We start from the raw sequence: 16,313 nt of genomic DNA, 5'->3' as shown, positions 1-16,313 counted from the left end.
CTCAATGTTCAACTCCTAGCACCCACCCAGCCACCAAGACATAAATAGCACCTGAGACATAAATATGAACTAACATCCTTTCTCTCATTCATTTAGCATTGACATGTAGAAGCCAAGCAAGACAAGGCTCTGGTGTTTATTCAGCGGAACAGGGAGGACCTCTGGTGGTGAGGGGGAAATTCATACACACCTAGTTCAGACTTTATATGTAGTTTCTGGGAAGTAACTACGTTTCTGACTTAACTTCAGGCGGAGTAATTTCAAATGCATATGGGGAAGGAAGAGGGAGGCTCAAGGAAAACGGGGCTAACTACTCTTCCAACTCCATGCCACTTGACATGTTAAACCAGCTTACCTTCTCTAAAAAAAACCAGGTGTTTGTCTTTTATTACCTAATTTTATCACGGTGTAGGAGAAACTCAACTTCTTTTCCACTACAACAAGAACAACCAGGAAAAGTTGGCAACAGTGACAAGTGACACGTCCTCAGTATGAAGAGAGTCAGAGGTGGCATGGTAGACAGGCTGAGAGGAGCAGCCTCTGCTCAGGCACAACAAGGGCTGTCTTACAAGAATTCTTCAAGGTGATGATGCCAACTCTTTAAACTTTTCCAAATTACAACTGTAGTTCTTTATATAAAAACTACACACTTTTACATGTTGATAGCATTTCAGTTACTGAAACCATTTGGTTAGTCACTGTCCAATATAGATCAAGTATTTAGGACAGATAGATACACATGGAAGACTCCCAGTTTACAAGCCTAAAGTTATTGAAACAATGTAATACTTAAAATGGATTATATACAAGGATAAGCAGCAACAACAACAAAAGTAAGAAAAGGTACTACTGGTACTTAAAACTATTCAATAAATAGAAAAAATCAATGAATTGGAAAAAGGATCAAAATCAGAATTTTTGTCTGTTTAAAGATTATGAGTAAGCAGGCGTGTGTGCCTGCGTGTGGGTATGTGCACTGAAGCGCAAGTTCCTACAGACAACAGAGGCACTGGATTCCTTGGAGTTGGAGTCTAGGTAGTTGTGACCTGGGACTTGAGCCTTGATCCTCTGGAAGACCAGTAAGAAGTACTCTTAACTGCTTAGCCATCTCTTTAGTAAAAAATGTAAAAACAAAACTGGAGCATTGTGAATACATGTGCTATCAATTTACCATAAACAACTAAATAAATAATCTAAAACAAAAACAATCTTTAACAAAGAATACTGCTCAGGGCCAAAGCTAGGGCCTCACACCTGAGTGCCCTAACAACGAGCTACAACCCCAGCCATTCCCAGCTCATTTAAAACTTAATTTTGATAAAGAATCTTAATTTTGATAAAGAATCAAGCCCAAGGATGGCTTGAACCTTAATCTGTATCAGATGAACCCAACCTTCTTGTCTCAGCACACTGACTTCAGCCAGGGACACAACCCTTGCCACCAAAAAATTAAGTTAAATTGCAAATCTGACTAGAATCTGTAAAAACTTTCATATCCAATAGTGCCTGTAAGAAGCACTTGGTGTGACAGTGTGTCCTATAATCCCAGGACACAGGAAAACAGGAAGTTTAAGGTCATCCTGGAACTACCCCCCCCCCCCAATATTACAGTTTTGGTAGAAACGTAAATTTAAAAATACAATAATGATAAAAGCATTTAAAATATGTGTATTATTTTATGTTCAAGCACTTCTCTTTCTAGTACTCTGTGGAGTCAATCAGTAAATCAGTATGTACCTCTCTATCTACATACTAACTATTCTAAAACTAAACAGAAGAAAACAGAAACATTTCTGATAAAAAAAAAAAGTGCTAGTGTGTATATGATAACTTCAGGTGAGTCTCTGTACCAGAGGGCCAGTCACTGCTATTTCTGTATGGTTAACAATATAACAATGACTTATGGAGGTCTTTTTGTAGTACATTTTGAAAAGTATTTTCATTTCAGAAAAATAACAATGATAGGCTAACAATTTATTAAATTTTTACCTAGCTTGTATCTTCTTGACTGTCTGTATAATAACAGTAACTTACAACAGAACATTACACAGTAGGAGAAAGCGAGGTCATCCCACCTGGACGAGAGCTGAGTAACGGTGGCTCTGGGTCCAATTTGTAATAGCAGAATCACAGATACTTCAACAGATTTTTAAATTTGCTGCACCAGACAGAAAACATCAGAACATCTTCCTAGCTGTATATACAGAGACAGGTGTATTATGGATGTTGGAAAAAACCTAAGAAACTTACCGTGATTTCAGCAGAACCATTCACAAAGGGAAACTCAAGTGTCCTAACCTTCCCGATGAAGAGTGGGGTATCAGTGTCCTCCTCATTAAAGCCTTTAATGGTTGCTACTACAGTGCCAACCAGATCCATTCCAGTATGATTACCATAATTATCCTTAAAATACACAACGGAAAAGAACTAATTAGCAGAACTGGTTAGAAGACAACTGAGAAGAACATTATAAATCAGAAATAAGACAAACTCTCTATTCATTGATATCTCAAAACAAAAATGTTTACAGATATTTAATTTACTTAAGTTTTTCCTGCAGGTTTAAACTGACCGATGAACCTGAATTTCAAAGCAATTACTCTTGTTAAACTCTGTAATGTTTAAAGAAGACATAGACATTACTGTAATACTGAGGCGTAGGTCTTTGACCAAGGTCCTGTTGGCAATTAAGCGAACATTAGAAACAGCTGGGGTGGCCGGCTGGATGTCAGGAACCAACTTCATAGGCTGATTAGGCAGAACATCAACTATAACCTTAAAAACAAAAACAATATTTGTATTAAAAATTCCCTCCTATGAGTACTTTACTACTTCAGAGGAAAAGAAAAAAAAAAACAGCATATACTAAAAAAAAATTATTCTCAAAATTTCAAAAAAACCCAAAAATTTCCATAGATTTATTTAAAATAATTTGTTTATTTTATCCTAATTTTTCTGAAAATTATATTATAAAAGTCTGTGCGTAATCACATTTTATTTGTAATGGATCAGTTATCATCAATCACTGGTCTAAAAATATTAAGTGGAAAATTCTGGAAATAAATACTTTATAAAATTTCATAACTTACTTCCCTATGTTACTATGATATTTTGATTTTATTATTGTTGCTAACCTCGTGTCTACTTTATTAAGCTTGATCAGATGAATAAATACACAGGAGAAAGTCTGGTACTGCCTGTGGTTTCATGGACCCACTAGGGGTCATCAAATGCCTCCCAGGACTAGGGAAGTGACTTTTGCATCTAATAATTAATTCACTTTAAAAACAAATACTTCATTTGTAAAATCCACAAATACCATGGTACATAAAAATAGATATACAAACCTGTTCACTGCTGAGTGTATTTGTTTTATCGATCATGAAATCAAACTGGATACAGTATGCCCCCACCTTGTTAGGGATGGTTTTCTCTCTAAAACAAAGAGGTTAAGAACAATGCTTTTTAATGAGTACATGAATTCAAAGCATTGACATTTGTTTCCTTTCATAACAAGCAAAGGAATATGAGAATTACTGACACTGCACACACTTTCATTCACTTAATATTTATTTTAGATTTAGTTATCATATCTATGAGTGGTTTTGCCTTCATGTTTGTATATACACCATGTGTGTGTGCCAGAAGTCATTAGAAGGTGTTAGATTCCCTGGAACTCTGGATCTGGAGTTACAGATGCTAGGAACCAGACTCATGTCTCCTACAAGTGCAGCAAACATTCTCAACTGCTGAGCCACTGCTCCAAAGCAGTGTTTTATATATGTTTGGTCCTAGGACCCTCTTATCTCTGCATTTGTTCACACAAGACCCAGAACTAAGGCTCTAGATAAAGCAGAAGTAGAAACAACAGCAATATAAAGATATGAAGTAAACACACACACACACACACAAAAACATAATAAATTATGTGTCCTTTGGATTTGGCTTCACTTCTATGTTATCAATTCCCAACTAACAGTTTTATCAATAAAGATATGAAGTAAACACACACACACACACAAAACATAATAAATTATGTGTCCTTTGGATTTGGCTTCACTTCTATGTTATCAATTCCCAACTAACAGTTTTATCATTTCAAAGTTATAGGCCATCTTACTAACCTTCCATGGGACTTTCTTTTCAGACATTACTATTATCTGACTTTACATAGTCAAAGTGTTTATTGTGATTTAATTGCCAATAAGAAATCCCAGTGCCTATTAAGAGATACACTTAGTCTATGTGAACCATACTCAACCATATTGAAATATGACAGTTATGGCAAAAATTAAGCAGTAGTGCTTCCAAGCTGAAAAAAAAAAAAAGACTACAAAAACAACAACCACCTTCCCTGAAAACAGTTATGTTAAAAATTGCTTACAGATGTTTACAAGGTAACAGCTAAAGGGTATGACAAAGTAAGATGGGGACCCTGAGGCCTGAGTTTCACCTGTAAGACTGTATTACTCCTGGGAGCCAATTGTAAAACACAGGTAAACCTAAGGCAAATGGATTCCCGAGGGAAATGTAATCCACCTCTGAGTTATTATCTTCATCTCTGACAGGAGAAGAAAATGTAAACCTTCTCTGGGCAAGGACTGTTATTCTCAAGAGGCAAGCATCTCCACAGATATTAATGCCTAAAACCTAAACAAAATGACAATTAAAAAAAAAAAAAAACAAGCTCATGAAGAAGCAAGGGAGCTAGACTAAAAAGGGGCCGAGACAAGGGACACCCTAGGAGTCTGAGGGTTCTAGACAGATGTTTGCTATACAGGCTGATGACGAATAAGATTTTAAAAAAATTAACAGAGTACAGGACTTTGAAAGAAAAATCAAGAATTAAAGGCAGGATCAGGTTGCACACACACACACGAACACACACAAACATGTATACACACCTCAGGCACAACATAGTAGAAGATATGTAGATTAGGGTTTGTCAGAATTTGGGTACATATAGGCCTGAGAGGCTCAAGATATTAGGCAGTGGTTGAGCATATAGGAACCCAGGGTGAACAAAGGTTTGGACACCCACAGGACCACAGGGTATGCTAACCAGAAGCTATAGTGTGAAACAAAGTTGGGACAGGCAGACCAGGAGAGGCTGGGGCGCCATGATGCAAGCAAGGGCATAGAGCAGCTAGGAGTAGGCTCACAAGGTACCCCAGACACTCAGACATAGAAGGGAGTGCAGGGTGGAACACAGCACTCTGCCAGCACACCAAGGAAGCACAGGCTAAATCTGACTGACCTGTGGAGTCTGACAGTTTTCCTCCACTTTCTGAACAAACTAATACGAAGGACAAGATCAGGAGGGACAGAAATCACAGCATCCCACTGAGAAGAGGAAGCTAAACCACCCTCCACTGGGGAAAAAAGGTTACTTGAATAAAAGAAAACCAACTCCAGATATACAAGCCCCAATGAAGACACACAAGTAACATACAACAAACACCAAGACAGCATGCCGTCTCTAAGGTGACCAATTCCATAGTAAGGGGTCCTAATTAGAGCAACTCGGAAGACATCTCAGAGAAGACTTGAATGAACTCCAGAAGCGTGCACACAAACAGTTGAATGAGATAAGGAATTGACTTGGGATCTACATTCTGAAACCAGAATTCAGAACAAACTGAAATGAATCTGCATATGAAAAACGAGTCAAATAAAAAGCCAGATAGATAGAAAGCCCATCAATAGACTGACTATGGACAGGGCAGAATACCACAGAGAAAACTGTACGACCATGTTCACCGCTGCTGTAATCATAACAGCTAGGAAACAGAACCAATCTAGACGTCCAACAAATGATTACTATATACCAGCAGTGGTGGCGCATGCCTTTAATCCCAGCACTTGGAAGGCAGAGGCAGGTGGATCTGAGTCTGAGGACAGCTTGCTCTATAGAATGACAACTAGGAATACTAGGGCTATAAACCTTGTCTCGAAGGAAAAAAAAAAGATTACTCAGTAATGAAAATGTCGTACAGACAGACCATGAAATTTTATTCAGCAATAAAAAGTTAAGTGTGCTAGAAATGGGTAGAGCTGGAAGGTATATGAAAGGTATTTCTAAAAGTAACCCAGACCCAGAGAGGTAGAACATTATCTCTCGTGTGGATTGCAGGTCTGAATTTTTATAGCTATGTGTTTAACTTGGAATATATATGCATATAGGGAGAGCAGGAATCTAGAAAGGGGGCTGTGGGTAAGGAGGCCTGAAGGTGGGGTCACAGTAGAACACATGTGGAATGCACGGTTTCAGTGAGGAAAAGCTGTGTGGACAGGAATGAGGAAGCGTGGAGAAGAGGCGAATGAAACTAAAAATATAAAGAAAGTTACTGGCATCCCTCATAGGTCCAGATAGTTAACACCTGATCCCAGCTGGTGGGACTGGGGTTGTTTAACAGGGTCAGCCTCACTGGAGGAAGTAAGTCACTAGAGGTGGGCTTGACAGTTCAAATGCCCACACCACTTCATTCTCAGTTTTTCATCCTTCAAAGCCCTGTGTCTGCTTATATGCTTATTGCTATGCGTTTGGTGCCACTAACTCCCCACCAGGGACTCATTCACCTGGAACCTGACACCCAAATAAACTCCTTGGTTTCCGGCCATGTTATTTAATCAAAGCAAAAAGAAAAAGTAACTATTTTATAAGGTAATTTTAAACACACACACACACGAAAGCATAAATATTTTTTAAATACCAATTTCTATCAGATACTAAGGAAAAATCATCTGTGGATAATCCAAGAAGAGATGGGTAACCAAATATCTCAGTAACAACCTGAGTGTGGTAGCTCACACTTTTAATCGCACACCTCAGAAGGGAGAGCCAGGTGGATCTTTATGAATTCAAGGCCAGCCTGGTCTACAGAGGGAGTTCCTAGACAGCCAGGGCTGCACAGAGAGAAACCCTGCCTCAGAGAGAAAAGAAAATTCCCAGTGACAGGAGTGAGATGGTGGCATGAGTTGTTAGCCAGAAACCCTAAAAACAACTCAGGTCATCATGCTTGCATGGCAAATATTTTACCAACTGAGCTATCTCCCCAGCCTCCAGAAAAGAAGAGTTTGGTAAAAGATACCTACCCAAAGAAAATAGTCAAATCTTCCCTATTAGGTTGAGAGTGACATTAGATGACACTATCATCATAGACACTCAGATGCCCTAGTAGGTTAGCAACCACCAACACCAACCAACCAACCAACCAACCACAACCAACCAACAACAACCAACAACTAACCAACCAACCAACAACTAACCAACCAACCAACAACTAACCAACCAACCAACCAACCAACAACAACCAACCAACCAACCAACCAACCAACAGTTCCCACAGGAAGAGAAATGTCACAATTTATGGACATTAAACAAAAACCTAGAAATTAAGGAGTTGAACAAAGATACTTACTACAAAATCAACAGACGCAAACCAATAAGATTTCTAAAATCATGGTAAACAGAACATAAAATGCTTAATAATACTGTAAGAAAAATAACAACAATGACAAGGGCCTAACTGTTTAGGAATTTAGGGAAAGATGTTCAAGACTTTGAAAAAACCTGAAGCACTGTACGAAAAATTCTAGAAAAGAATGCAAGTATATACCATAAAATGAGACTGGAAGATACTCTCAGATTCTCCCATATGTCTACTCTCACAAAACTCTTATCAATTTTACCATTTGAGTTTTGTTATTGGAACCTGCTGTATTATTTTAAAAACTTACATGGTAAAACAAAAAGCCAAGAATTGCAAGAGAACAATAGATATCAGACTTCTAAAAAATTGTAGTATTGGCATAATGTAGGCAAAATGGGCCAATAAATCAATGTGTGGTACAGAAACAGACAGACATATGAGTGGATCCATGATTTACTTTTATTTTTTAAAGAGTTAACTTGCCTTATGTATATGGGTATTTTGTCTACAAGTATGTTTGTATACCACAGGACTATAGTTATAGACAGTTGTGATCTACCATGTGGGTGCTGGGAAACGAACCCAGAACCTCTAGAAGAGCAACCATTACTCTTAACCCCTGAGTCATCTCTCTAACCCCTGGATTTATGATGTATAACATGGCCACCACTGAAGAATATTCCCTTTCTCTCCCCACCCTCTTTCTCCCCCTCAAAGAAAATCAACCCAAAATACCAAAGCAAAATCAATGTCAAGTGTTACTATAAAGAGAGTTAATACAGCAGATCTGAAGTGTTCTTCTTAGAAAGACCTATTCATAGTGTTTGACCTTGTACGGCATCTGTGAGGTTACATTCATGAGAACTATTTTGTACTTATCCATATGGCTTATATTGAACCAAACATTTGTGTTTCTATAGTCATGCTAAATGCTTGCTTTTCTCCTGGAAACCTGCAAATATGATGTGTCATTTAGAGACTGGTATAACAACACCCCTAATGAAAGTCTTATCAGCTCCCCTTAACTTGGTATTGGAGAATTAAAGCAAACACTATGAGGTCCAGCAGGAGACGCACTTTGAAGGCTCTAACTGCTTTCTCTGGGATATCATCACACTAGATGTTGCTCTGTGACTTAGCCATAATGATTCATAGCAGTGAGTGAAATTATACTCAGTTCAGTGGGTCCTCCTACTAGTGAATCATCAAACCAACTGACCATGGGAATTGCCTACATCATAATAGAGAAGACTGTTTTTAGAATCCATATATAAAGAATTCTTAAAGATGATTAATGATAAAAGAGAGGATCAACACATCCAAGTACATAAAAATCTAGAACTTCTGTTCAAGAGATCATGAAGAGTGCAGACACTAGCCTCACAATGAACAAGATGTCTAACAGAAACTACAGTGTTACAGGACTGCAGAGGAAGTCTCTTGTGTATGGATGCAGCACCTGCCAGCTAAAGCTGACTGGCCTGACATCCAATAGGCAAACAGCATTCTTGGGTAGAGCCGGGGTAGGAGACTGATCTGGGAATGGAGGAGGACATACGCATGGGAGCTGAGCAGAGGTAACCAGTCACAGAGCAAAGCTTACAATGGAATAATGAGATATCAAAGAACTAGCTGGAGAATAAACAAAATGTATTGCCAAAATGTATGCACATGTATTTTGAATCTCAGAGTGGTTATTTCAGGAACTTAGAACCAGGAGGAAAACAGCCCTTTACAGATGACTAACCTGGGAAGTAAGGAACCTAAAAGCTGGAAGCTTGAAAATTTGAGCCCAGCCTGAGTCGGCTTAGTACATACAGTGTTCACTGTACAGGCATGAGGATCTGAGACCAGATCCCAGCACCCAGATAAAAAAGTGGACGTGCTGATACATGCCTGCAACCCCACTGCTGTTCATGGCTGGCAAGCTGCAGGTTCACTGAGGTCCTGTCTCAACAGAGTGCAAAGGAGGGAACACCTGATGCCCACCTCTGGCCTCCAGGAGCACCTGCACACACGATCATACAACACACACTAAACTAAATGATTAAAGTAACAAAAACTGAGTGCTCTGACACCATAAGAAAATTCTTTCCAGAGATTTTCCTAGGTTCCAATGTTTTCTAGGTTCCTCAAAACCATTTTTACAGAGCAATATTAAAAAAATAAAACAAAAACAAAGCGACAACAAAAAAGCAAACATGCCTTGCTCCAAATAGCTTCTGAAAAAGTGTTAAGAAATGAAGTCAACATTTTTTTTTCTTGACCATAAACTACTTTTCCTTAGGCAATGCTGTAAATTCACTAACCTGAATTACTCTATCCTAAACATACATAAAAATATGAAATCATTTCAGTGGTACCTGAAATAGAAGCAGCCATCTTCCTTGTCGTTCTCTTTTATTTTATTACAACTAAAGGTTTCTGCCTATAAAGGGGAACAGAAGAGGGAGAAAACAAATATTACTAGAGTGTATTCAGGATGAAAATGTGCACAGGTGAATGAATGAACAGACTGCATTTGGATTATACATTTACAGTACCACTGGACCACTTTTACTAAATAAATTAGTAAAAGATTCTCATTGCCCAGCTGGTAATCTTCAGTCTGCTAAACAAGCTAGCCTTTAAAACAGATGATTTAAATGAACCATTAGCACTGTAAGTGGATTATTAAATTGTGTGCTCTGACAAATTCTAGGATTTGGTTTCTACTTTGAGATTTATCTCATGCTGTACTTTACGGGAGCCAATGGCTGCAAGTGACTATTGAGTACCTGAAATATTTCTGTACTGAGATATGCAGTTAGAACACTCTCATTATTGAACAGTTTGAAAACATCAGGCTAGAAACATGCCTCACTGGGTAAGAGAGCTTGCTGTGCATGCATGAGGACCTGAGTTCAAGTCCCAGCACTAACATAAAAACTGGGTTCAGATGTTATCTATCAGTTGTCCCATTGTTGGTGGTGTGGAAACTAGAAGAGTCCAAGATCCTGCTGGGTGGCTAGACCAGTGAATGAGCTTCTGATGGTGAAAGAGTCTATTTCAGGGAAATAAATAAATAGTAGATCGGTGCTGGAGAGATGGCTCAGTGGTTAAGAGCACTGACTGCTCTTCCAGAGGTCCTGAGTTCAATTCCCAGCCACCACATGGTGGCTCACAACCATCTGTAGTGGGATATGATGCCCTCTTCTGGTGTGTCTGAAGATAGTGACAGTGTATTCATATATATTAAATAAATCTTAAGGGAGGGAGGGAGGGAGGGAGGGAGGGAGGGAGGGAGGGAAGGAGGGAGGGAGGAAAGAAGAGAACAGAGGCAGGCACCTGACCCCCTCCTCCAGCATCTGTATATGCAAGCATGGGCATGCACAGAAACACATATCTGTGCACTTATATGAATGGAGCACATACTTATATGCACAAACAAAAGTTAAATAGTCAAAGAATGTGTAACCTCAATTTTTAAAATACCAAGGACATGTTGAAGGGTAACTTTTGATATAATAGATGGACAATATTTAAATTATTTTACTTCTTTTATTGCCATTTGATTTTTGTTGTGGTTTTGAAACAGAGTCTCTCTATGTCTCCCTGGCTGTTCTGAGATCTGCCTCCCTAGTACTGGAATTGAAGGCACCCTTGATGGCTGAGTACATGCCACTGTTTTAACCTCTGAGCTGCTCGCCAGTACTCACGTTTGCTGGTGGCCGGCTCATGCCGCTGGACAGCTTCCACATTTTCATGGAAATACGTGTTGGATTAATATTTTTGATGACACTACCACCTTCAGAAATCACACTAACTATAAAATCTGTCAAATAAACATAATATTTACTTATTTATTTATTAATAATATTCTGGTAAAGAAAGTAAGACTATTCAAAGACTAAAACAAAGAGTAATGAGATCATATGTAACCAGCAATCTCCAAAAAGGTAACCGTTAATCACAACAGACAGCTCTCTAGGGCTAAGTATGAACATCAAGTTCTCCTGGATAAATCCAACAAGACAGTCTTCCCTAATAATATTCCCTTGTTGTAGCTTCAGTTTGCCATTATGTAAATTAAGTCTAGCAAGCAAATTCAGAATAGCGTAACTGTATGTGCTTAGTATCTAAGAAATAGGCCAACTGGTTACAGAATTATATGCCGCATACACTTCTAAAGCAAAAACATTTTACTGTCTTCTATGCTTTAGCACAGCTAAAGTATTATAGGTAACAGTCCCCATTATATTTACTGGATATATACAATATTTTGTACCTCTCGGACTTTTTAAAAAAAAAATCGAAGAAAAAGGTTTTTATTTCCCCCAGATTTAACAGAAAATTTATAAAGTATAAAAACCTATGAGTATGTGTATTTTAATTAGTAATAGTTACTGTTAAACAACTCCACCATAACCTTTTGGTGTGCTTCTTTCTTTGCATAGAAGTGCACACAGACATTTGTCTCTCATGAAACGGTAAGATTATAGAAAGTTACTTTAATAAAGGACATACTAATTTCCTATTGACAGCAATAGCAGCATATATGATTACTGAGTCATATCCTACATTAGTCTGTATTTACTGAAAACTGTAAGATTCATGACTAACACAAAGACTCTGAGTAGTTGTTTAGTGGATGATCAATGTTCTGAAATACTTCAGTTCATCCTGATACAATTGATTTCTACCTCATGTAAGGTAAACTGTCCTTGTTCCGATGGCTTTAGGATAAAAGCCATTGGAAGTATGGTGACTACATACTAGTCACCATTTAGTTTTTATTTCTTTGTTTTTCAAAACCAAAAGCTGTTTTTCTGTAGCCAAAGTTGGCCCCAAATTTGCTGCAGTCTCTCTGCCTTAGCTTCCAGAGTGCTACCTTGTCTTCGGCTCCCATTGAGAGTGGGCGCCTTTAGACTGACTGCTAGTTTACATATGAGCTTTCATTCTGAAAATTAAAGAACAGCAGGTGAGGGGAGACACTGTTCAGTCTCATGTAGTTTCTTTATCAGTTAAAGGTAACGGCATGCATTTTTTTAAACATGCTGAATATCAAACATAATTTGTCCCACTAATATTACTGTAAGGGAAATTATCATTAAAGATTTATTTTAATACTCTGCAGTACTTACCAGTGAAGATGTCCCCTGCTATAAAAGAGGCATCTTTGTCGTATTTCACATTGAGACGAATAGGCTTTTCTGGGTCTGGGAGAATCATGAACTTAATTGTAGGTCCTTCTATAGCACTCTTGTTATAGACACCTTTAACCTGCAAAGTATGTTCTCCCCTAACAAAACAGAAGAAAGGTTCAAATTACATCGGTTATAACTAAACCTCATCATTTTTAGAGAATAATTTTATTCCCACTCTGAATTAAAATTCTTGTCTAACACTAAATTGAAGCATAGTTATTATAATCTTAATTTCAGAAATTAATAAGAAAAATCAACTTCTGTAATATCAACACTGTAAAACTTTCACGTCTTACCTTGGAGCAAAAACAGTGAACACCCCCAAATTAGCTCTGCCTTTATCATCTGTTTTATGCTGCTGGTTTGAAGGTACTAGCTACAAATGAAACAAAATAAAAAGCCGATTAGAAAATCCTAGAAACTATCAAGTTCTTGTTTATTACCATGTTTCTAAAATGTGCTTATTTTAAGGTATATGTGAAAATAACTGTAAAACTAAAAATCTCAAATCTAAAATTCGTTGAAGAAACATAATCACATGCTCTAAAACTCATTCAAAAGTTATCAAGTTGCAGAATTCTATGTCAGTTGTATTGCTATCAGCTGAATGTCAAATGAAGTCTGTTTATAACTGGAAAGCACAAGAGAAATAATTATATACACACACATCCTCAAGTGTGGGTATCACAGACTGTTTTTATTCTTTCTTTTTACCTTTCTTGTGCTATACTCAGGCATGTGTGTTTTTGTCTTTAAGATTCAAGTGTGCTTGCTGAATTCCTAGCGTAACACTCATCTTCATGGTGATAACATACGTTTAGGGTGATTGTTAGTGACCACCTTTCCTGGGAATGATTAAGAGCTGTAGGTTTTTAATAGATGCTTCTATAGAATCTAGGGCCATGGCCATATTCTAAAGATGGAAATGATCACTATCTAACGTTCTTAGAAACAGATATTCAAAAGAGAGTCTATAAGCCACAGCAGCAGAAGACCAGACTCCTAAATTCTAACTCTCAGCTCTACTTAAGAGAACACAGAGAGCAGTTTGCAGAGGCCCAGGCCAACAAGCACAGTGTGACTAGGAAGGGAAACAAAGAGTAACGGAGAGATCTGTCCTCGATCCTAATTTACCTCTGGACCAATTATCAGTCAATAATCTCGATCCTAATCAGAGATGTCTTGGGTCACATTTCTTTGATAGCCCTAAAAAAATCCTGATTTTCATGACATACACCATGAATATCGTATAAAAAATTTCAGTACTATAACTTTTAAAGTACCACACCAACTTTTGAAATCAACTTGTGAGATCCTGGGAAATGTAGGTTGGGATTCTGCCTGAATTAATTAAAGTCTGTCAGTTTTGTACAATATCAGCTATTCTATTACATTTATAAGACCTCTGTGGAGTGATACTCTAGACTATCTGAGCATAGTCTCAGGAGCATTCTTGGAACTCACTGGCAACAAGTTAGCAACACATTCCCTTCAACCTATTGATGAATAATTAAAAAAAAAAAATTACAAGGACCTTGTCTTCTTAACCTTATCTTCCCAAAGGTTAACTGTGAGTAAAAAGGCCTCCAACTTACACCAAGTGCCGAAGTCTCTACTATATTCTGAACAGCTAGCTCTCCCCACAGACATGGAAACAATACCTACACTATGTGTGTCCCGTACTTTACAAGACTATGCTCATAATTGCTCCACTGACAAAGAATGAAGGGCATAGGACCATTACCCTAGAAGCCAGTCCAGCCCAGGTCTAGCAGCTCTGCCCACATGCCGGCAGCTCTTTGTAAGAAGGGAGAAGTCATCTTAACTGCAGTGATAGGACCTTGCTATACTGGTTATAAGCTACAAACTTCACTTTATCAAGTGTAAAGACTCCTTGGTTTATATTAAGCAGTAATAAAGGTTACATAGGGTTGTATTTTTTTCTAAAGAGACAAAAACTTGACACCTGATACTATCCTGACAATAAAGTGCTGTATCTTCAGGACGTGCCGAGGACAGAGGTGCTAGAGAGCAAACACACATTTTTGTACATGCTAGGAATCACTTTCTTACTGAGCTACACTGTCTTATAATACAGAATTTTTCTTAAAGATTAACTCATTTTTATTTTATTTTCTGTGTATGAGGTGCAATGTCTACATGTATGTCTATGCTCCAGTGGAGGCCAGAAGAGGGCATTAGATCCCCTGGAACTGGAGTTACAGATGGTTCTAAGTTGCCATGTTGTTACAGAAACTCTGCCCTTTGCAAGAGCTACTTCTCTGAAACACAGACTTTTCGGTGAAAAATATCTAAGGAAGTTGAAACTTACCTTTAAACTGCTTGCTTTTATGAGACATATTTTAACGTTTGGGACTAAAGCAGGATTATCCCACTGATCACAAAGTTGAACAATGAGAGGGTTCTGCAGTTGTCTTCCATTAATCACCGGGATGGGCTGAAACAGATACAAATACTTAAATAAATGGTTTAGTCTTTTGCTATGCATTATAACACTAAATATTGATTCTCCCCCCCTTCCCCCAAGGCCTGGTTCCCCCAAGGATGAGAGAATCCGCATGTACAATATGACCTTGCTCCTTAATTTTAAACTATTGGTTAAATATAGATGCTGACAGTCAATAGCTGGGTAGAAGAGACATAAGGAGGGTTTGGGGTTCCTGGGCTTGGGGGTCATAGAAAAACCACGAGGTAGGAGAGAAGAGAGTGTACAGAGGAGAAGACGCCATGGGGTAAGAATCAGGCCATAAGGGCTGGCCAACTGGAGTTAAGAGTAGCTCAGATGGAGCATGGCAAGTCATACTGTGGGGCTCTAGGCAGGGAAGCAGACATAATAGCACAGAGGGCAGATGTCTGCCCAGCGCTAGTGCTGATTAAATCTTATTATAGTAATAAAAGCTATGTGTCTGTCCTTTATCTGGGAACTGAATGATAAAGGTGAGGTAGAAGCCACTGATTGAGATTGAATGACTTCTACTTCTCATTTACTGAGATGAAATAATCACTACTTTCATCAGTGAAAGTAAACTCTGGGAAGCCAATTGAAGTATCACAAATGACCATCTTATAGGAAAGACTAATGATCTGTTAAAAAAACAAAACCAGCATGACCTTACTTGCTTCTAGCACCCTTCTTTAGTTTAACACTTCTGTCGGTTTTCAAGCTTTTTGGCATAGTGGCATTTAGTAGCAACATTTAGCCCCTGATTAAAGATCATACAAATAATCAACGACGTTTTTAGGTTCAAATGCTTGCTTTCTCTCTAGCAAGTACGGAAGGCTTGTGAAACCCTAGAAATCCATGTAGTGATGTATTGATATTGGGTATATTCAAAGAATACATTGTTAAGCAGGATACCGCATAAAGCATCAATCACATATAAAAATTAGGAAGTTAAGAGGGTGAGAAATAAAAGAGTAAAAAAGCGGAAGCGGGCTGATTATCTCATGCCTACCCATGTTTTACTTCCTCTGCTCTCCTGTCTCACCTGGTTATCAAACTATGTGGTAGGCTGCCAAAAATGGGAGAAAATGTAATGCTTTACTATGGATAAGATATCTAAACAAATAAGAACTGACAGTGGTTGTGAAAGGCCCCCGGGGAGGGGAGACCCCCATTTAAGCCACAAGAACTCATGACCACTCAAAAGACTTAGAGACACTGATCTTGATG

The 16,313-nt window shown here is 38.3% G+C and overlaps 1 protein-coding gene across 1 annotated transcript in view; it reads right to left on the bottom strand.

Moving 5' to 3' along the window:
• Smchd1 (structural maintenance of chromosomes flexible hinge domain containing 1) overlaps positions 1 to 16,313 on the bottom strand; it is a 112,769-nt gene that overhangs the window by 20,647 nt on the left and 75,809 nt on the right. The window contains exons 30-37 of the mRNA XM_028762219.1: positions 14,952 to 15,077; positions 12,916 to 12,995; positions 12,557 to 12,714; positions 11,132 to 11,247; positions 9,797 to 9,861; positions 3,348 to 3,435; positions 2,644 to 2,775; positions 2,251 to 2,403 (exon numbers count right to left, since the gene is read on the bottom strand). Coding sequence (XP_028618052.1) covers positions 2,251 to 2,403; positions 2,644 to 2,775; positions 3,348 to 3,435; positions 9,797 to 9,861; positions 11,132 to 11,247; positions 12,557 to 12,714; positions 12,916 to 12,995; positions 14,952 to 15,077 — 918 coding nt within the window. The remainder of the gene's footprint in view (positions 1 to 2,250; positions 2,404 to 2,643; positions 2,776 to 3,347; positions 3,436 to 9,796; positions 9,862 to 11,131; positions 11,248 to 12,556; positions 12,715 to 12,915; positions 12,996 to 14,951; positions 15,078 to 16,313) is intronic.

This window comes from Grammomys surdaster, unplaced genomic scaffold (assembly GCF_004785775.1).
Source record: "Grammomys surdaster isolate TR1022 unplaced genomic scaffold, NIH_TR_1.0 132, whole genome shotgun sequence".
Taxonomy (NCBI): Eukaryota; Metazoa; Chordata; class Mammalia; order Rodentia; family Muridae; genus Grammomys; species Grammomys surdaster.
The sequence above is the reverse complement of the archived record's forward strand: the minus strand, read 5'-3'. Positions and strand labels throughout refer to the sequence as shown.